We start from the raw sequence: 22,640 nt of genomic DNA, 5'->3' as shown, positions 1-22,640 counted from the left end.
ACTGGGGGAGGCGGGTTGCCCTGTGACTCCTCCCTTCCTCTCCTCATCCCTTCGACCACATTTCATTTGCTTGCCTCAGTGAAAGGAGCTGTATGTGCATACCACTGTGAGCTAACAGGGGCCCCCTGGCCACTTCTGACACACAAATCCACAGATGCATTTCCATCCCAGCAGCTTTTCTGGGAACCTCTGAGCATGCATCTCTGATTGAGGGGGCTGAAATGAGCAGTGAGAGGCTTTTCTCTGAGAGACTCTGAGGAGAGAGGTGGGGAAAAAGGGAAGTTCCTGATTCAGAAAACCCATCTGATTTGGGAAGTGGTTTCATTTTAAAGGAACAATTCTTCCTGTGTTAATTCTGTAACAGGGTGGGGTGTGTGTTGTCAATACCCCAAAATTGGAGGATGGTTGATGGCAGGGAGAAGAGTCTCTTCCTTCCTTTCCCTCCCTCACTGCCCACTAAGTGACTTTGAGTCTTGCTCCTTTTTCTCCCACTAACAAACTGTTTTTATCTGGAAGCCTTGTAAATCAGAGTGGAATGGACTGAGGAGGAATGAAGTCTTCTCTCAGGTTTATCAATATTCCTCCTGGTGGGAGGCCTGGCCTTAGAGGACAGTTTTGAAAGCATTTGTGCTGCTCTGTTCGCCTGCGAGGCAGAGGGGTGCCCCTTTTCCTCTGTTCCCTCCACATAGCCCCAGAAGGCTGTATGCTTCCTCTTGAGCTGTATTTGATTCCCATGTGATTTATGTGATAGATCTCTCATATAGGCAATGTGGGAAGAAAGAAGCACCATGTCAGAGCCAGAAGAACTGATGATTGAATAATGGATCAAGGTAAAATTCAAACCAGGTGTGATGCCCAAACAGGGCTCTTGCCTCCTTTATCAGGGCTGAAGCTGTAAAGGGATGGCTTCTCTCCATGCATGAGCACACAGCTCTGAAGCACTCTACATCCTTAGTTCTCTGACCTGTTGCTGTACTCACAGCAGGTTTTGAGCAGGACCACAAAACAGGTTCAGACTTCTACCCAGCATTCTTCCATGGGACAGCAAGGTAAAGTTTGCAAGAGCGTTGCATGTGTAGAAAAATAAGAAATGGCCTTCTGACTTGTCATGCAATCAGAGCTAACATCTCTGTAAGCTTGCCACCATTTAGAATAGGTTTGTGTGAGGCTGAAGGTCCCTGACTCACTAGAAAAGGGAGAGCTATTATCGTCCCACATTCCCATTAACTGAGTCTGGTCTGAGATCGTCTGGAGAGGATAAGTGGCTCTTTAAAAGGCTTGATGCGAAAAGTAGGATCTGTCTGAAAACTCTAGCTAAGGTCCATTGCTCTAGGGCCATTTAACCTCACAAAAGCACAGCTTGCCCTTCCTTCCTCTCAGTCTCTTGTGTTTGCTCTAACCTGTGGTTATGCCATAGCTTCAGTGATGTTATTGGAGAGGACAAGTACTCCAATGACCCTTCAGTGAAGAGTGGGAGATATCCCAACCTTAAAGATGTCAAGAGGTGGCAGAAAACCAGAATGAATCCACATAGGCAGTTGTAGGCAGGGTCAAAAATAACCTGTGATCTTTAGGAAGAGTCAGTGGTAAACATTTAGCACTCACTTCCTGTGGTCAGTGTCAGTATTTTCAAAGAAGCAGCTTGGAGCTTCTCTGGGAGGGATAAAAGGAAGGAAAAGAGAGCAAGCTTTATTTAATGCAAACTGATTTCAAACCATTACACCCATGTCTGCCCTGGCCCTCGTTACACCTGCCATGTCATAAACCCAGCCAGGAAATAAGCACCTCGGCCATTCCCTTCCCTCCCCAGGTGGGATGGGGAGGACAATCGGAAGACTGTAAATCCCATGGGTTGAGATGAGAACAGTTGAAAAACTAAAGTACAATATAATACTATTACTACTAATAATAGTGATAACGATAAGGGAAATAACAAGGGGAGAGAATATAAAACTGAAAGGGAAAAGGAAAAAACCATCAACACAAGTGATGCACAATACAATTGCTCACCATCCGCTGACTGATACGCAGCCCAACCCAAGCAGCAATGATCCCTTCCAGGTGACTCCCCCCAGGTTATATACTGAGCATGATGTGCTGTGGTATGGAATACCCCTTTCACAGTATCACACAGTATGCTGGAGATTGGAAGGGACCTCAAAAGATCATCTAGTCCAATCCCCCTGCCAGAGCAGGAACACCTAGATAACGTTACACAGGAATGTGTCCAGGCGGGCTTTGAATGTCTCCAGGGAAGGAGACTCCACAACCTCCCTGGGCAGCCTGTTCCAGTGTTCTGTCACCCTCACTGAGAAGAAGTTTCTTCTCAAGTTTAAGTGGAACCTCTTGTGTTCCAGTTTGTACCCATTACCCCTTGTCCTATCATTGTTTGCCACTGAGTAGAGCCTGGCTCCATCCTCGTGACACTCCCCCTTTATATATTTATAGACACTTATAAGGTCACCCCTCAGTCTCCTCTTCTCTAAACTATAAAGACCCAGCTCCCTCAGTCTTTCCTCATAAGGGAGATGCTCCACTCCCTTAATCATCTTGGTTGCCCTGCGCTGGACTCTCTCCAGCAGCTCCCTGTCCTTCTTGAACTGAGGGGCCCAGAACTGGACACAATATTCCAGATGGGGTCTCACCAGGGCAGAGTAGAGGGGAAGGAGGACCTCTCTCGACCTACTAACCACCGCCCTTCTAATACACCCCAGGATGCCATTGGCCTTCTTAGCCACAAGGGCACAGTGTTGGCTCATGGTCATCCTGTCGTCCACTAGGACCCCCAGGTCCCTCTCCCCTACACTGCTCTCTAGCAGGTCGTTCCCCAACCTATACTGGAACCTGGGGTTGTTCCTGCCCAGATGCAGGACTCTACACTTTCCCTTGTTATATTTCATCCCGTTATTCCCTGCCCAACTCTCCAGCCTGTCCAGGTCTCGCTGGATGGCAGCACAGCCTTCTGGCGTGTCAGCCACTCCTCCCAGCTTAGTGTCATCAGCAAACTTGCTGATAGTACACTCAATTCCCTCATCTAAATCATTGATGAATATATTAAATAATACCGGTCCCAGTACTGACCCTTGAGGCACTCCACTAGTTACAGGCCTCCAACTAGACTCAGCCCCATAGACTACAACTCTCTGGCTTCTCTCCTTCAGCCAGTTCGCAGTCCACCTCACTACCTGGTCATCCAGTCCACACTTCCTCAATTTAGCTGTGAGGATGCTGTGGGAGACTGTGTCAAATGCTTTGCTGAAGTCAAGGTAGACCACATCCACCGCTCTGCCATCATCCATCCACCGTGTTATTTCCTCATAAAAGGCTAAGAGATTGGTCAAACATGATTTCCCCCTGGTGAAGCCATGTTGACTGCCCCTCATAACCCTCTTATCCTTGATATGCTTTAAGATGGCACCAAGGACAAGGTGTTCCATCACTTTCCCAGGGATGGAGGTGAGGCTGACCGGTCTATAGTTACCCGGGTCCTCCTTCTTGCCCTTTTTGAAGACTGGAGTTACATTTGCCTTCCTCCAGTCCTCAGGCACCTCTCCCGTTTCCCAGGACTTGGTAAAGATGATGGCGAGTGGTCTAGCAATGACTTCCGCCAGTTCCCTCAGCACCCGCGGGTGCATCCCATCTGGACCCATGGATTTATGGACGTCCAGATTGCTCAACTGATCTCTAACCCATTCCTCATCGACTAAGGCAAGTCGCTCCGTCGACCTGACTTCATCTAAGGTCTCAGGGGTATAGAGCTCTTCAGGACTGCCTGCAGCAGAGTAGACAGAGACAAAGAAGGCATTCAGTAACTCTGCCATCTCTGCATCTTCTGTCACCAGGGCACCCATCCCGTTCATCAGTGGGCCTACATTGCCTCTGGTGTTAGTTTTGTCTGCCATGTACTTGAAAAAGCTCTTTTTGCTGTCCTTGACCCTTCTTGCCAGGTTTAATTCTAAGGAAGCCTTAGTCCTCCCAACCTTTGGCTGGTTTCAGTCAAGTGTCCAGTCCTGTCTCTGCTTCCTCCCAGCTTCTTGTGACTCTCCTCACTGGCAGAGCATGAGACTCAAAAGTCCTTGATCAGGGTAAGCATTACTTAGCAACAACTAAAACATCAGTGTTATCAGCATTCTTTTCAGACTGAAGCCAAAACACAGCACTGCACCAGCTACTAGGAAGAAAATTAACTCTATCCCAACTGAAACCAGGACAACACCCAGTGTCCATATTTCATATTTTTCAGAGGCCTGCGTTTAGGTCACAAATTACCAAGAGCCCACTCCTTGTAAACTCAATTTCTGCCTTGAGATTCTGGGCCACATCAGAGGAGAATTTACTGCCCTACCATCCACCATGTCCCAGTTCCTGCACTGGGTCCAGTGTGCCACCTCCAGTCTTTCCATCATTTTTCCACAAAAAAAACATTTAACAGTCTTGCAGCTGACATCAAGCAGACACATCAACCTAAAGCACTTCCTTGAGAGACCTGATCTTGCCTGCCACAGCGGTGGGTGACATATATAGGCTCTCGATCAGGGCTGTAATATATGTCTGTGAGCAGGCCAAACCACAAGCAAAGACCAAAATGGATGTGTCTGTGCACTGCAGAGGTATTCTTAGCCGTCAAACAGAGAGCAATGCAAAACCTGTGCCTGTGTCCCTGATCCATACTTACTTCATCTCTTAACTCCTTGATGCAGCTTTCTTCCCACCTGTCTGCTGGAATCCCTGACTGCCCTGTTTTGAGACCTTACCTGCTACTTTCATTCTCCTGGTTGTGGTAGCTTTGCTTTTAACAGTCGTTGGATTTGATGCACTCTAAATGCTCTCAGGTATTTCATCCAGAAGAGCCTGAATGGGAAATGCACTGTTAAAAAACTACATAAGTGTATTTCATGTAAAAATTAAACACCTGTGAGATGTTTTCTCATAAGGGTACACAAGAAGTGAAACAGCATCATACATCTATACTAGTCCTAGAGCATCTCCCATTATTTCCGAAGTGAAAGGGAAGCATGTCTCCCTCTCCAGGTCCTTAATCCCACTCTCATTCATATGGTGCACAAACTATTTTGGTTCCAGGCTTACCCTGAAGCAAAAGAAGAAGTTTGTCTCTTAAGAAAACTTAGGTGCAGACAACGTCAGTTTGCTTGAGCACTCCAAACAGGCAATACAGATTAGTAGTGAACTCAGGTGGATACCAACACTAAATGCCCTTAACACATGTTCTGTGGTTGTGTCATGAAAATGCTGTGAAAGGGCTACAGCACAACCCCCTCATTATTTCAAGTTAAAAAACAAAGAGAGAAAGAGGGAGAACAAAGGAGAGTGAGAAAAAATGAAGGGAGGAAGAGGAGGGGAGAGGAAAGGAGACTGGGAAAGGTCAGATATGTCTTGGGTTGGATTGGGGTGGTATTTGGCCTTTTTTGTCCCCTCTTATCACTCCTCTTCACACCCACCAGCCCATAGGTAAAGCAGTGTGTCTCCTGTGCCTCCAGAGGTGGTGGAAACAGGGACAGGAAGAAGCAGATCCCTGGAAATCAGCTTTTCTGGTACAGGACTGGGGTTAGATACAGTTATTGCTTCTGCCACTGCACATCCTTCCTAGCTGTGGTTACCACAGGCTGGGGCTCTGCAGGCAAGAGGTGGGAGTGTGTGCAATGGGGACATTCAGGCTGGTCCAACAGTTCTCACCTCATCAGGCATGGACATGCCTCATCACCCCAGGCTGATCCCCATGCCTCCTGTGCTATGAACCACTTTTTCTGCCAGGATGCTCCCTGTCTGTACACAGACTTAAACTGGAGCTGGAAATACCTGTTGTTCTGGTGGCCACAAAGGAAAATATCAAACCAACAGCACTGGTGCCCTTTGTACTACTTGGTATAGGCTTAAAATAATTGTGTAAATAAAAAGGAAATATAAATATTTGCTACTACCGTCAACGGGATAAAGACAGGGACAAAGTGCCATTTATTTCTCTGTGCCAAACATGCCAACTGTGTTCCCACAACTATCCACAGAGAGACAAAGTGCAGATCTGTAGAGATTCAATAGCCCCTTCTGGAGGTTTAGGCTGTTATTCAGGCTGGGCTTAGGCATGTCAGAAGAGAGTGTACCACTTCTTACACAGTATTGTGGGGAATTACAAATTGTACAGACAGTATTTGGATACCAGATAAAACAGCACTAGAGCAAAGACAACAGCAGGATTTTTCATATAAGAACTGGAATAAAATAACCCTTATCCAGTGTGAGGAGCAACACACTGAGGCAGAGCAGTAGCTCAGGATGCAAACATGCAGGCAGTAAGTAAAGCTACTGGTGCAGAGTACCTGGAATAGCCTATTCTCAACTGCTTTTACTAATCCAAGGAAACAGAGTATATTTTAAAGATAGAAAGTCAGTGACTATGAAAAGCCATGGGAAAAAAACAACCCGTAACTCTCATAAAGATTACAGGAGGGTCACTTAGAGCCTGATGAACTTCAACGAAGAGCCAGAGGGATTTGTTTTGTTGGACTCAAGTGCGGCAAGGCTGAAGCTTTGTGCCTTTGAGAAAAAATGGTAAAAGACATGCAAAAGATTACTTTGGTAATCCAGGAAATACTGATCCTGTAAAACAGTGGCCAATCTAAGTGGCTAAAATCTAAGGCTATAGATTTCCTTAGTACTCTGAACAGCTCTTTTCACTTCCCTGAAGCAGTGTCCTAGAAGATACCATAGCTTGCCAGTAAAGATATGTATTCGATCTGGTTTTACAAAAACATAGTATATCTAACATCTGATTACATGTGAAGAGTGTCAGCAGACAGGGGAGTCAAGTCGAACCGTTGACACTCAAGTCATAATTTACATGTGTAATCTCTAGTCCCTGTTACCTCCCCTTTACAATGGGCAGGTGAAAAATGCTGTTGAACCATCTGAGCACCTCTTGGGAAAGCATGCACAGCCAGATGTTGATCTGTATTTATCACCATTAAGTAACAGATTGGTATCAGTGAGATGGCAGTTGTCAGTGGCTGAGAACAAAATGACTGTAAGAATGGAAACCCATATCAAAAATCACTGGGGACTTGCAGAAGTAGAGAACCAGATAAAACCAAACCATAAAAACACAGCACGATTTAGAGTCTGCAAACAACTTTTCAGCTGAGGGAAGAGCAAGGGTGAATCAGCCATCACAAAGAACTTGATGCCCAAAGGTCTGTGCCATGGTCTTCTGCTTACCTAGGTACATAGTGGAGAGGACGTGGAAGAGGAGAACATCTTTCAGTGCTCCAGATAGGAGGATGGCAGTGGACCTGCTGTTTTGCCCTAAATAGAGAACAGTCACGTTCTGAAGATAGAGGAGCCTCCATGACACAGTGTGTCAGGAATGGACCACCCATCTCTGACTGTAGTAGGGCTGGCCTCCAGAGAAGTCCGTGGGTAAGGCAAGTCCAAGACTCAGTAAACACTATCTGCAAACTGAGTTGCTCATGAGCCATGTTGCAAATGCAGGTAGTTTGTGTCCAGTGAGGCTGTATTGGAAACTACATTTTTCTTCCAAAGCTTTTGCTTGACAGGGTAAATTTAGGCTAGAGAAGCCCTTGGTATGGCCATGTTAGAAAACAGACCCTGAAGGAAGCAGTTCCACAACCACTCTAAAACAGAGTGCAGAACATCATGGCCTGAGGTGATTTGTCCCACTTCAATTATGATCTGAGCTTTGAATTCAGGGCAGGCTTTTCAAATCAGTGTGGCAGTCAGTGAGAAACCACAGCAGCAGGGGGAGAGGAGGGCAACAGGAAGGGGTGCGAGCTTTGGAGAAGAGAAGCAGCAAAGCAAGAACTAAAAACAAGGGGCAGATGGTGTGAAGCTGTGTGAATGGGGAAGTGGGATAATGCAAAAGGGGAATACAGCAAGCAGGGACAGTTTGCAGCCCAGCCAGGCTGAAGTGAATGACTCTCTTCCCTGCTGGAGGCTCAGCACACATAGAAAAGGTCTCATGGCCCCTCAGGATTGCCTGAGCGATAGCTCACATAAAATAAATCCTATCATCAGGGCCCAGGGTAATGAGAATACCTGCTGTGGCCATGCCCTGCATGCACAAAGAAATGAGTCTTGTGTTCCCCCTAGGAAAAGGTTCCCCTCGCTACTGTCTGTGCTGAAGGACAAGCTTCCTGCTCAGCTCCCGCTTTACTGTGAAGTGCAACCATCATTTCTGAAAGAGCCTTCTTGCCCTTTTCCCATCCTCACTGAGGAAGCAGAACCCCACAGAAAGAGAGGGTGAGATGGAGCAGTCCTTGCTGCTTTGAAACCTCTGTGCAGGAATGGTATCATGCATTTCCTCCCTTGCCCACCAACCCACATGAGTGCCATGCAAATCCAGACCACTCAGATCCGGTGCCCAGGGCACTGGAAGTCTCTCAGAGCAAAGCTGTCTCACTGAGCAATTCTTTCCCATTAGCATCTTCTTCAAACTCCGTAAAGGGAACAAGAAACCCCAGAGGAGTGACTGCCTGCCCTCAGCCCTGCTGCACATGCAGAAGAAAACTTATGTCAAGAGCACCTCTTGGTGGTGTGAGAGGACATCAAAGCAGAAATAGACCTGTATGTGCTGAGTTTGGGGTTATGGGCCTATTTCCTGCAATTGCTTTCTCTTTCCTGCAGCCTGTACGACTGAGAGGTTTTACTGTAGCAGGTGCCTGTTCTCAGAGTTATTACAATGTGTGTCATCTGAATATAATATCCCAAATTTAATAATTTGAAAGTGATGGAAAGAAACGCCCTAAAAGCCTTTATGTACATCCCTATCATCCCTCTTACAGAGGCACTGGTCAAGGAGAGATGTTTATAGATTCACCCCAGAAGTGGGGTTGGAGATACACCTTCTTTCCAGGACTTATGTAGGTCGTTTTTGGCTATATAGAACTGCAGTGCCTTTGACACAGGGCTCATCCAGACATGGGGTCTCAGCAACGGTCAACACCACTTTTAGCTTTTCTTCTTCTTCCCCAGTTCCTCCCACTCTGCCAGTAACACAAGCCCGTATGCCAGACTACAAGGACAAAAGTGCACACTGGATCCAGTAGGTCAGTGGTCCTTGTTCGTCCCTCCCAACCAGGTCCTACTGTGCTACTGGCCAGTTTTCCACCCAGTCTCCCTTAGCCTGAATCCTGCCCCAAGCCCCAGTATCCTCACATGGCTGTGGCTCTGTCACAGGTAAGACTCGTATTCTTCAGACCTCCCCAGCTCTTTTCCTCTCAGTCTTCATCATTCCCACCCCAGATGATCACTCCCTGTTCTTCCCACCCTGCTTCTACCCAGGCCCATAAGGGTTATTCGAAATCTTCAGAGAAAAGATCTGCTGAAAACAGAAACGTTCCTTTGGAGCCAGATATACTTGCCTTCTTGTCTGACTTAGTCCTATCTCCTGGCATGCTGTATTCTGCGGCTGCCTGCCCTTTCCAGCTTGTCCCTTTAACGGTCTTTGTCACTCTCACTTCTGTCCTTCTCTGACCTGTATTTCTATGGTTGGTTCCTGCTCTCACTTGCAGAGGAGGCAGCGGGTTTCCTTCCTCCCGCTTCCCTACCACCCACAGAGGGAACACCTGGTTACAGCTGGTCACTTTGTGCTTCTGAAATTGCCTCAAGACGTGGAAATGTTCCACACTTGAAGGTTTCTGGGCTGCAGCCAGTGCCAAGTGATAGATTGGAGAGCAGAGCTCTCCTCCTGAGCAGCAACAACCTCCCGTTGCTGCAGCAGCGTAAAGGTCACCAACCTTTGGAGAAACACTTTCCCTCAGAGTTCCTTCCTTCAGGAACATCCCAGCTGGAATTCCACTGTTCTTGGTCTAACTGGCCTCCTGACAAAGCCCGGAAATTCTAGTTAATCCTGTATCACCGCATCCCTTCTTCTATAGAATGCACCTCCTGCCCATCCACTCATCAGTTCAGGCTGGAGCACACAGATCTGCATACATATACACTTTTTCAGGCTTAGCATTGCATGGGAGGAGAAGGAAGAGGAGGCAGACCCTCATTTCAAGAAGGGAATGGAAGGAGTAGAGTCTCCTGCAATCTTTCTGTTCCTTGTCTCTTCGTTCTTAGGGTATTGCTTGCTTCTTTTTCTCTCTGCCTAGCTCTACAATTCTTCTGTTTTTGGAGGACAATGGGGAAGGGCTGAGAGAGTTGGGATTGTTGAGCCTGGGAAAACAAGGATCTGGGAAGACCTTACTGTGGCATTTCAATACATAATGGGGGCTTATAAGAAAGATGAGGACAGACTTTTTAGCAGGGCCTACCCTAACAATAGGACAAGGGGTTATGGCTTTAAACTAAAAGAGAGTGGATTCAGACTAGATAAAAGAAAGAAATTTTTTATTAAGAGGGTGGTGAGGCCCTGTCACAGGTTGCCCAGAGAAGCTGTGGCTGCCCCATCCCTGGCAGTGCTCAAGGCCAGGTTGGATGGGGCTTGGAGCAACCTGCCCTAGTGGAAGGTGTCCCTGCCCGTGGCAGGGGGTTGGAACTGGATGAGCTTTAAGGTCCCTTCCAACCCAAACCATTCTATGATTCAACGACAAGATGGAAGAGGTCTGTCAGCAGCTTCCACTGGCTGCTTTGGTACAGAAGTAGGGGAAAGAGTGGGTATGAGATGCTGGTTTGCAGGGCTCCTCTCATGTACCAGTCTTGGCTGTCATAGTACTGGAAACATACATTAAAACAGTTCATTGCATCCCTTGGTGCACTTGCGCCACTTCATGGTGAACACAGAGGTTCACACAGTACTTCTTTGTATTAGCAATCTGGGCAGGTGGGGAAGTGCAGCAGGACCTTATTGCCACCAGAGAGGAAGGATGGGGATGGCATGGGATCCCTAGAGGCTGCTTAACCTCCTTGCTCAGCCTTCACAGTTTCTTATAATGTTTCGCCATTGACACACATGGGCACTGGGAAGACATGAAAAATCATTGCCCTACATCACCCCATTACTTTGACTTCAGATTCTCTTCCCTGCCTATCACCCCCTCCAAAGTTTGGATGATAAAGGAGGAAAGAGGAAATCCACCCTTCCACTTTCTCACCTGCTTCTAACCTTTGTCCAGCTCCCCTGTAAAAGCACTTTGGTGCCCCCAGCCATCTGGGGTGGGGTGGGAATGGGTGAGACACAGGGGAGAAGAAAGACACTACAGCAGTCATCATCCCAACCATGCAGTCATGCATGCCCCGCCTTCAGCTAACGGCCTCGGCCGCAGGGTTCCTGCTGTGGTGGGAAGGGAGGAGGGACCGGAGGGTGACTGTCAAATACAGTTCCCTCTTCCACTTCCTCCCTCCCTCCAACCTGCCGCTCACTGCAGCACCAGGGCCGAGACTCAGATCTGCCCATCTCTCCCCGCTGTTTGCCTTGGCCTGACTTCCCTTTGCCCCAGGTGCCAACCTCTGCCACGGGTCCAGAGACATGCAAGCCATCAAGTGCGTGGTGGTGGGAGACGGGTAGGTACCCAAAGGTTTGCTGTGGATGCTGGGAGGGACAGCGGGTGACAAGGGGCAAGAAATAGAGTGTCTGCTTGGTGAACCTCCCCCAGCTTTGCTTCTGACCTCCTGCAGACTGTGTTCTCTCCTTCTCGCTCTTCCCCCACCCAGGGCAAGGGACCTTCCTCTGGGAATGAAGTAGAAGAGGTCATTTTGAAGGGCATCTGCCAAAGGGGCATGGAAAGTGGGTCAGGTCTGTCCCAGCACAGGAGGTGGTAGTGTTGCTGCCAGGTTCAACCTGTACGCAGGAGTCAGATTTAAAACCCGATAAGTGCAAGTGCTCTGCTGCAGGTGAATGGCTCCTTGAAAGCCATCTGCTCACTGGGACCGACTGGGAGAGGGCACAGCACTATGATCCTGAATCTCTGTGTTCAGCACATTGTATTGGAGTGTGTGGGAGAGTGTTTGGCAAGGGGTTCTTGTGCGCCTAAGGAGGACGAGCTCTTTACATTGAGTATATGCCACTTTGGGAGTGAGAGGTAGCACAGCTTTGCCTTTAGAGTGTGATGGTGTCACTGCCCATGTCCCGTGATGCCTAGAAACGGCCTGATCTAAACCATCAGTAAGGGAAGCAGTCAGTACTGCTTGGGGCAGAAGGGACAGGACTTCTTCTTGCCCTGTTGGATAACAGAGGAGGAGAGTCCACGTTGGGCATGGAGTAGGTTAATTCATTTCCCAGCGAGGAGCTGACCAGACTGCTATCTGGGGCAGCTATCAGGTAGCAGATGAAAACGCATTTGCAGCAACCCTGCTCCCCACAGTCACTTCCTCCTTCAAAACTCGCCTGGGGAAGAAGACATCTGCAAACATAGCAGTACATGTTAGACATATTCTCAGGGGCTGGAGCAAGGGAATGGGGAGAAGGGACAAGGAAGGAGAGAGCCCCCAGTAAAAAACATTACCTCTAAGAACAGTCCTCTGAAGGCTTCAAGCTAGAGCTGGGTGTTTATCTGTTGCCCTGTTAACCCTGCAGTTTCCCCCTATACATTATACCAACTCTGTAGCCATGCCTCAAAGCAGCACTCCCCTCATATCATGGCTAACCCCACAACTCGTCCTGCTTTCACCTGCTCTGACCCAAACTCCTCTTAAACGTCTACTGTCCCGTCATTTTGCTTCTCTGTGCACAACGCCTCCCCTCTCACCATCTTGCAATGCAGCAGTCCAGTTATCCCCCCACAGCTCTGAGCAATTGGTCCATCACCCTTCACCTCCCTCCCAGCCATATCAGCCTTTCACCCTCCCTTGGCTCAACCTTAGCGACCACAGGACCTTCTGCCACCACTCAGCTAAGCCCCTAGATGTTGCCCCATAGCTGTTCTGGCCCTATATCCACTGACCTATTAACACTGAGCTCAGCCCCAGTAACCTCACCTCTTCTCTCAATAGCTTGGTGGTAACCTTCACCTCTTCACTGACCCTTTGTGTTCCTCTCTGTTCAATTGCACTAGCTCAGAACCACCCTCACCCCCCCCCCGCCATGCATGACTGACTCACCCACAGTCCTGTAGATCTCCTGAGCCGTTACCTGTGGAGCTTCAGGAGTCTCCGTGGCCCTCCCTCAATATCTCTGCAATAAAAGGGAAGTAAAGGAGCTGGGAAAGAGAAGGGACTGGGAGAGGAGGATCTAAGAAAGGGAGGTGGCAGAAGGAAAAAACAAGTGTAAGAGAACGCTGAAGAGCTTTGTTTCCTCCTCAGCTTCCCCACAGAGCAGTGGCCAAGGCAGAAGCCTTGTGAATAAGGGCAAAGACGCTGTACCTGCCAAAGGAACACAAAAAGGCAGTGCTGCCGCTCTTGCAACAGGGGACTTCGCAGGTACAGCTGACATGGTTGGAGCATCCCCAGCAGCGGGACTCCAGCCTCTCCTCTAGGAAAGACATCTCTTCTCTCCTGTGGCTGTGCTCGCAGGCTGAGGAGGCAGGTTGCTCTCACCACCTCCATTTTACATATGCTGCAACTGAAACTGAGCCAGACTTTTCCAGGCCACCCAGGCCTGAGGAGAAGCAGCACAGCAAGAGAAGGGTTCTCCTTCCCACTCCTGTCCTGGGTGCTTTATCTTCCTCAGTTTCTCTGTACCCGTTTTCCACACCACAGGCTTCAACTTGACCACAACACCTTCTTGATAGCCTTACTGCCTCCTTTCCCACCTCCCTCACACCAGCATTCTCACCCAGTCTGGTCCATACTGCTACCCTGGCTCATTGGCTCCCTGCTGCAGCATGGATGTGGGGAGGCTGAGGAGAGAGGAAGCAGAAACACCACCAGCAGCCTCCACCAGCTGCAGGGAGAGGCACCTTAAGGGCTGCTTACAGCTCTCTGCAGCGATGCTGCAGCTCTCTGCAGACAGGCAAGACTGGAACGTGTTGTGGCTAAGTCAAGAGGAGGTGCTGTCAGTCCCTGGCCACAGTGCCTGCAGAAGCAAGCAGGGGTGCCTGTGCTCAGAGGCATGTCATGACACTCCAGCACTGAATCAATACACCTACCCTGGCTGCAAGCGCACTGCAGTGTGCATGCACTGGGAAATGGGCTCTCACCTCCATCTCAGAGTGGATGTGTTTTAGCTGAGTGATCTCTGTACCAAAGTGTACAAACAAGCCTTTGTGCTCAAAGACAACATTTCTGGGTAACATCCTGTCTTTCTGCCTGCTGGTTGTCTAACCTATGGCTGTGTGCTGTCTGGTCCTGTGAATGCATTTCTGCTTCCAGGGGCCTCCTGACAACACTAGCTTAGAAGTGTGAAAGGATTGCCCCATCCCCATCTCACCCTAACAAGTCTTCCTGCACTACACAACTTCTTGCTGGTTTTCCTTTCTCTTTCAGAGCTGTTGGCAAAACCTGTCTCCTCATCAGCTACACCACCAATGCCTTCCCAGGAGAATACATCCCCACTGTGTGAGTAAAGGAATAAACTGGTTCTGGGGTGGATGGGAGGCATGGAAAGCAGGATGCAAAGGGGTACAGAAACCCATTGTTGTTCATCCTGAAGGCAGGGTTACGATGTCCGTGCCAGGAGAGGAAGGGCTGCCGAACTGGCAAAGGTGCCCCTACACTTCAGATCTGTCACCTTTTACCAGAAGCAAGTGGACTTATAAACCCCTAGTATCAATGGGATATTTGGGAGAAATAAACCAACCCAAGGGTCTATCTGCCCGCTAAGTTCATACATGGTTTACACACAGATGGGGTGCTGCTAGGCAAAACAACCAGGCACAAAATTGGCCTAGACCCAGGAGAAGACAGTTGGATAGGTAGAAGTCCCCACTTCCTTCCTTATCATTGGAGCAGGCAGTGATAATGCTGACGGTAAGAGTGCAGGATTCAGCTCAGTGCCAGAATAGAAGCACTATGCAATCCAGCAGATGTGTGCATGAGGCTGGGACAGACGTGCAGACTCTTAACATAAGAAACAAGCTTAAGGTTGCTTTAGTTTGAGTGGTCAGATGCATTTGTACTTCCAAAGCGCATGGGATTATGTTTGGGGATGCACACCATACATACTCATATCACACCATAGTTGTGGAGTATGACTATACACTTCCTTAGGTGGGAAAAGGAGCTAGGCACAGTATGTCAGAATGCCAACTCAGGTTCAGATTCCTTGGGAAGGAAAGATGCAGGAAAACCTTAGTGCCACTATTTTCTCCAGACCAATTTGCAGTGGCATTACAAAACATAGCTGGGGCAGCAAGAACCCTTCTTTTCTCAGAAACTGGTTTGTGGAAGGACACCATCCCTTCAAGCATGTAGCCATGAAGTGGCTATGCATTTTGTGTGTCACACACCATTTCTCCTCCTGTCTGAGGCTTGTGCCTGGAGACACGAAAGGGAGGCCGTTCTGTGGTCCTGGACTGCATAGCTTATCTCACAGTGGTGGTGTATGCTGGGAGCACATTCACAAGGTCTTTGTGTTGGAGCAAAGGGGAGGAACATCTCTATTGTTTTAATATACATATTTATTTATTTCTATGAAGTCTTTGCTCCCAAGCATGCAATTTTGATAGCTGTTCTCAAATATTTCACACTGAATTGTCAGACTAAGGGGACACACCTTGGCATATTGGCCTCAGGTTCAGTAGGGGTGTTGAGGAGTGCAGGGCTCTGAGGGAGCTACAGATACATGGATTCTTCTTCTTCACTTTTAAGAAGAAAGAAGGGGTTTGGAGTACAGAAGAAACACAGGGACTTGGTTAGAGCAGAAATAGTTGTGGGAAGGATACTGGAGAAAACTGAAGGTTTTATGGATCTGCATGAAAGATGGTAAAGGCAGAGCTGCAGCTGGGCACCTGCCCAGGACAGATGGGGAGGAAGCTGATGCTGAGGGGGAAGTCCATAAGGTTCATAGCATCACCTAGGTGAGCTGAGAAGAGGAATCACCACCCTTTGCTCCTGGGTACACCTAGCAAATCCTAGCTATATTACTGGAAAAGCTCCCTCTTCTGTTCGAGCTATGGCCTATGTCTCTGAATTCCAGGTTTGATAACTATTCCGCCAACGTGATGGTTGACAGCAAGCCTGTAAATCTGGGGCTATGGGATACTGCTGGACAAGAGGATTATGACAGGCTGAGGCCGCTCTCTTACCCGCAGACGGTGCGTCACACTCTATGTCCCTCCTCCCTTGTTCCTTCACCAAATATGCCTTTGGCCCCAATGCAAAAATCAACATTTGCCTTGAAACGGTGACATGACTGTTCCTGTCTCTCTCTGCCCTTTTTTAAGAATACCTCTGTTGATATACAAGTGCTTTGAAACCTTTAATGTAAAAGGCATCTAAGGGTATTTTGGAGAGTTCATCTACTGGTGCAACATAACAAGAAAACCCTTGGGAATAAAAGAGCCAAACTCTCCTTTTGTGAAGTTAAAGTGGCTCAGGGAATTCAGGAACTGAGGCAGGAGCTTCTTACATTTCTGTGAACCTTACTATTCTGGCTTCTGCCTTTTAAAAGAGATCTGATATGGAGACACATGTGTTTGATCTGCTGATGCCTCAACTAAGCCCAAGCATCTTGCAGAACAAACGGATGCCTCCACAGACACACAGATTCACCAGTTTTTCACCACATTAACAGAGTGATTTTGGGTTTAAAGATCACTTTCCCTGGAGGATGCTGTTCCAAGCAGTCTCTTGGCAAGCTCAGAAAGATGCTGCTGCCTCAGGCGTTGGTCTCAAGGTTGCCATTGCAACCAAAAGGGGTAGGAATTGAAGGCACTATTTGTTGCAGCTAGGTTCAGCCACTTAAGAGCCAGACACCTGGTACAAGCTGTTTGTGTAGGCTCCTTCTATAGTCAGTGCAAGCAGCTGTATTTCTCAATAAAGTGCTTGCATCCACCCTGGGACACATCCCAAAGATAGGTGCAGGAGCTGTTTTCCAAGTGTTTTGCCTCTAATGGTTGTAGAAGTATGGAAACGAATAGGCTGGGCCTGACACCCTTATTTTAGCTTTGTTGGGTGAAATAAATATAACTCACAAGAGCTGGTTTGGTTTGGTTTTTAATGCAAGTCAAAATTCTGCCATGCCCAGGAGAAGCACTTATGCGGATAACTAAAATTCTACCTCATCGTGTCCTGCATGTGCACTTTTCAGGCTGACCATAGCACTGTCTCAACAGCAGGCAAAATTATTCTGTCTTGAAGGCTTTCTGGTGTTCTGTGAGAAATGAGTAGGACGCTGTCAGGCCATTTCCCATGAGGATGAGTGTGCCTACCACAAAAACCCCATCCTCATAGTTAAACATTTGGCTCTTCTGATAATGGTGGCTATGGTTATCATGAGTCAGGGGAGCAAACGTCCTTCTCCCCTCTAGAGGCAATTAGCAGCAGTCAGGACTGTCTTACACTGAGAGACCGCTTTCCCAAGCATGACTCTTTGCTGCAGAGGGAACATGCTGCCCACCCAGCTCTTCTCTCCCCTCTTTGCCCCCTTGTCATGCAATCCCATGCTCTCAGCCTAACTCTGTGCCATGGTTGTATACTTACAGGATGTCTTCCTGATCTGCTTCTCTCTTGTCAGCCCAGCATCTTATGAAAACGTTCGTGCTAAGGTGAGGTGGAGGATTGTGATCCATCAGGGGCTGAGGAGGGTGCGATTGGTGGTGCTCTGTGGGTGACGACTGACAATGGGAGGTCTAGATTCAGAGAGGTACTATCATTTTTACATCAGTCAGAAGGAGCTAAAACATCAACCTTCTTCAACACGTCTTCTCTGAACCATCTCAAAGAAGGTGGAAAACCCTATTAACAGGCTAGTATTCATCTTTCTCAGCTATTGAGCTGTGTGTGAGACCACTAGCTTATATTCCAGTGGCATCTTTCAGCCAGGACCAGCACAAACATGCAGGACTAGTCCATAGGGTGTGAGAAGGAGGTACCCACAGCCTTTGGATGGGAAGTGATGGAAGACTGAGGAGACTGAAGGATAGAACAGCATAGTATTTCTTTCCTATCACTTTCAGGTTCCTCCCTGGGTTTCAGGAAGCCATGAAGTGCTGAGAGCAGCTTGTGCTTTTGCTCAACAGAATTTGAGAGAGAAGGCCCAGCAACAAGGGCTGGCCTGGTCTAGGCTATAGTGCCCACCACTGGATGGAAGGGCTGTGAGGAAGGACAGGGCATAAGCTATGTTGCTGCCTCTCTGTTTCCTTTGTGCATGCCCATATTGTTGACTTCTTCTCACATCTTTGCCCTTTTTACTCCCATGGTAGTGGTTCCCAGAGGTACGGCATCACTGCCCTAACACTCCCATAATCCTTGTGGGCACAAAGCTGGATCTTCGTGATGATAAGGACACCATTGAGAAGCTGAAGGAGAAGAAGCTATCTCCAATTACATATCCTCAAGGCCTTGCTCTGGCCAAGGAGATCGGTATGTACTTAGGGCATAATTTGACCTTGAGGAAGAACAGAAGGGCTTTCCCTCAACTCAATAATACTTTTGTAGAGGTATCTCTCAGTTGTATCTCTGAGACACAAAGGGAGACACATGAAGGATCGTGGAACAAAATGCATGTCAGGAGATTCAGGAAGGAGATCTGCTTCTTGAGAAAGCCTCAACCCCTCAACCCTCTGTTTTCTGCCTCTCTCCTGCCACTATCGTAAACACACACACACACACAAATATATGCTTGCACATTCCCCTCCCCTTTTACTCTGCTATTTCTACCTCAGCCAATGTTTTTATGTGAAAGCCGCAGCTGCTGTGTGGGCAGAGGCCTCTCCTCCACATCCGGAAAGATGTGGAAGAGTGAGTTTTCTAACATCTCTCAGGAAGAGCTGCAACTGCAGCTTCCTGTCCCTGAATGACTACCAGGGCACATACATGCAGCCCCTGGTACGAGTGTCTTGCCCCACTGTTCATCTCAGGGGCATCAGCTCCCACTTGTATTTGGGGCCATGCACAAATGTTTGTTACAAGTAACCTCTCTTCTCAAATACAGCACACAGAGGTAGGAGAGAGGGTGGGAAACAGCTTGAGGGGAGAGTTTTCAACTGAGGTATGCATGTTCGACCAGGATAGCACAGCCAGCCTCACACGATGGCTCTGCTCTGGCTATGAGGGTAGACAACAGACAACCCCTAGTCTTGTATGGCTGGCTAGCTTTGCCCTGAAGTGAACTGTCTGAGTGAGAGAAGTGTGTTCTGACAATGCTGAACGGCTTTGATCGCCTGAGCTGTGTTTATTCAATTTGCTTTGCTTTCCAGGGTGAGGTGTTGGAGATTTTGAAGGTACAGGGTCCCAAAAAGGGAAGTACCATGTGATCTGAGATGCCACAAGAGGTGCTTGAGGCCAGGCAGTCTGAATTACACTTGAAGCCTGAGGAGACTTGAGACCTTCTCTCGAGATGAGACTCGGTGGTGTTCAGGTGGCATGTGCCTGAGGACGCAGTGCAACGGGCACTGCAAGGAGGAGGGTGTTGTGGCTGTGAACTGATGTGAGCCAGAAGCGTGTTGGTGATGCACCTCTGTCTGCTCGGTGTGATCTGTGGCATTCCTCCTGCATGTTTCTCTTGGCAGCAGACCCATGGGTACCCCCACTGCCTATGCCAGTTTCCTTCCTCCCTATTACAGCACTTGCTTTCCTTCCAACAGACTCTGTGAAGTACCTTGAATGCTCAGCTTTGACACAGCGCGGCCTCAAGACAGTGTTTGATGAGGCCATCCGAGCAGTCCTCTGCCCACAGCCCACCCGGACAAAGAAACATGCATGCAGCCTCCTCTGAGCGAGTAAGTCTGGAAGGGATCCCTTGGAATGACACCAGTGGCACTTTCCTGCTCCCAAACCTGGGTGGTCAGGGCCACTGGGTTCCTATAACCTGCTGTGCCTGGTGGGATGGGCCATCCTTACAGAGGGAGAGGGAGACAGAAGTCCTGCTTGGGGAAAGGACAGGACATGGCATGACAGAGCCATATCCCTAAACCACTTCCCCCTCCTTCCTGCTTGCCCATGGGCATCTTTTCCCCCATCTCCTGGTGCAGGGTGGCCCAGGATTTTCCACCTCTGCCCTCACAGGGAAGAACTGTCTGTCATCCTCTGCCACAAAGGGAACTATATCCAGGGTGCCCCAGGGAGAGGTGAGAGGTGTGAGAGGTGTGAAGCTGCACGGTTTGCCTATAGGGAAAACAAAACAAAACAAAAACCTCTGCTGTTTCTCATTCATGGCAGTTACCCAATGACCCTTCCTCTTACCAGGCCCTGCTCACCTCAAGGGTTTTTTCGTGTTGCTGTTCATCATCAGGCAGCAGCTTTTCCCCCAGGATTCCTATACACTTCATATTGTGCCCACCTGCCCTTTCCCTTCAACTCAAGGCAGCAGAGAGAGGACAGAAGCTTCAGGACAAGAGGCAAAGCTGGCCAAAGCCTGAAGGAAGAGAAGAGTGAGAGCTTTCTAGTTGGGACCTTGCCTTACATTCTCTTACCACCACTGGCAGAAGGAGAGAGAGCAGGAAATAGACAAGCTGATGTTGCAAGGTCTGTCGTGTTTTTGGCTACAGATCCCATCCCCATCTTGATCCCAGGCTCTGCCCAGCACACAGCAAAGCAATGGTTCCAGCATCCCAGTACCATCAGTACCTTGTGGCGGTCACTGCACTTTTTACTTCTGCTGGCTTGAAAGACTTTTGTGGGTCTGGCAGCACTGATCTGCCCATTTGCACAACTTCCCCACACTCAGCCCTTCCTCACCAGCCCCTTGAGCTTACAACATAGTGAGTAAGTCCCAATAAACAGACTGTACATTCTTGCTATGTCCGTGATGTGTTGTGCCTCAGGGGGATAACGGCCCTGATGCAGTGAGCAATGGGATGGCTCGGGTGGAGGTACCTGCTCTCTGTGACAACCCAGGCAGCACCAAACTGAGCTTGGTACTGGGGAGCCCCAGCTACTATAGGATGAAGAGAGGAGGCCTGACTCATGCACCAAGTTGCTAAGTTCTCAGCTCAGCCCCCTGCACTCCTCAGTAAAGTGCAGATGTCATGTGCCAGCCAAAGGTGGTTACACCTTTGTAATCACCTGTAATCGGGCAGCAAGGCGATTGCACCTCGGCTTTTGCCCTTCCCCTTCTCATCCTCCATGTGTTCGAGAGAAAAGTTGTCTCCTCTCCAAGACACACAGAGGATGAGATGCAGGCATTGGGATAGGACACATCTGGTCGTAGACTCCTCTCTGTGGGGACTGCGGCTGTGGGTTGCTGGGGACACCCCTTCACCAAAACATTTCTGCATTAATGCTCCTAAGCTCACGTCACAGACAGTCATACCGGTACCGGCGCTCACTCCCGCTGCCAGGCTCAGGCAGAGCGAGAACAGAAAGGGGGAGGGCAGGGGGGAAATAAAAAGAGCCAGGAATGAGTCACCAGTCCAGACAAATTGCCTCCAAGTCACTAAAATGAAGCTGAAGAGAGTAGTCCCAGCGGTACCATGGATCTGGCAACTGTGAGCACCTGCCTTCCTGATGCATTGCAGGGACGTGAGAGTAAGTGGTGTTACACAGGGTGGCTGCTACTGCCACTGCTTGCCAGAGGGAGGAGGGCTCAGGGTGCAGTGATTGGCACTGCAAAATCCTGCAGTCCTAGGAGGGCACAGAGAAGCTGTGGATCCAGCTCACCACTCCCCGGTGCAGCACCAATTCTGGGTTTCAAAACCTGCTTTCTGCACTGAGGAGCTGCATGAGTACTGCCAGCAACAGCCCCCCACTGCGAACCCCTGAGGTACCCTGCTGCCAAGAAGATTCCTGTATGTTGAATTCCTGGGCAGATCGAAGGCAGTCAATTCAGTGATGAGGCACATTATTCACTGGTAATGTCCAGAGCAACCCGGGAGAGCATACTGTGGCAGTGAGTTCCACAAATGTCTGCATTGCACATGGACTGCAGGATGAATTGCCCGAGCCTCATCCAAAGGTAATGTAAATTGTGACAACGTAAGGCCAGAAGGGCAGAAATTAAGTTTCCTGTGTGGGCATACACCTGTGGAAGAGCAAGGGACACAAAGCCCTTGAGACTGGGATCCATCCTCCCTTAAGCTTCCTAAACATTACTCAAACCAATGCATTCATAGTGGGTTATCACTTCCTCTCCAGTTTTCAAGCCTTGGCTTTTGCCTTCTCAGTCTGTCCTGTGTCATGTACAGCAATGCAGAGAGGAGAGGGTCACCATCTGCATGAAACAACATTCATGTATCTGCTCATCAGTGCTGGTGCACAGGCTGAGCTCTCCTTCCAACACAATTCAAGCAGTTTGCACAACTCTCTTAGAGCTGAGGCAGAGAATAGAGCTGGAGACCTGGAAGTTGTGATTCTGTGACTCCGCTTGTGCTAACAAGTCCTGCAACTTGTAGCTGGCCTGAGAAGAGCTCTGCTGTTGTACAGCTCTATGTCTTCCAAGATATGAGCTCAGCGGCTCCCTACATGGTGCTGCAGACACCTGCCCTGTCATGACAGAGATAACCACTGGGTGCTACCTGTGCCATTCTGTATGCATCCAGACAGCATTGTGGCCAAGATCTAGGCTAAGGCATCCTGACAGCTTTCAAGCCCTGCACCTCCTTCAGCTGGTCACCTGCCAGTGACACTGGCTGGACATAAAATTGCACAGACCCTGGATATATTCCTCTCTCAGAGATACCTCCTGCTTC

General features: G+C 48.8%; 1 protein-coding gene across 1 annotated transcript; it reads left to right on the top strand.

Annotated features, from left to right (window-relative positions):
* Positions 1-11,297: 11,297 nt before the first annotated feature.
* Positions 11,298-20,753, top strand: RAC2 (Rac family small GTPase 2). Its single transcript, XM_062602610.1, has 7 exons — positions 11,298-11,478; positions 14,338-14,409; positions 15,989-16,106; positions 17,496-17,558; positions 18,216-18,375; positions 19,599-19,733; positions 20,502-20,753. Exons 1-6 carry the CDS (start codon positions 11,444-11,446, stop codon positions 19,727-19,729), a joined length of 579 nt encoding a protein of 192 aa, XP_062458594.1. The 5' UTR covers positions 11,298-11,443; the 3' UTR covers positions 19,730-19,733; positions 20,502-20,753.
* Positions 20,754-22,640: the final 1,887 nt, after the last annotated feature.

This window comes from Pezoporus occidentalis, unplaced genomic scaffold (assembly GCF_034315485.1).
Source record: "Pezoporus occidentalis ecotype Australia unplaced genomic scaffold, CSIRO_AGI_Poc_V1 ctg78, whole genome shotgun sequence".
NCBI lineage: Eukaryota > Metazoa > Chordata > Aves > Psittaciformes > Psittacidae > Pezoporus > Pezoporus occidentalis.
The sequence above is the reverse complement of the archived record's forward strand: the minus strand, read 5'-3'. Positions and strand labels throughout refer to the sequence as shown.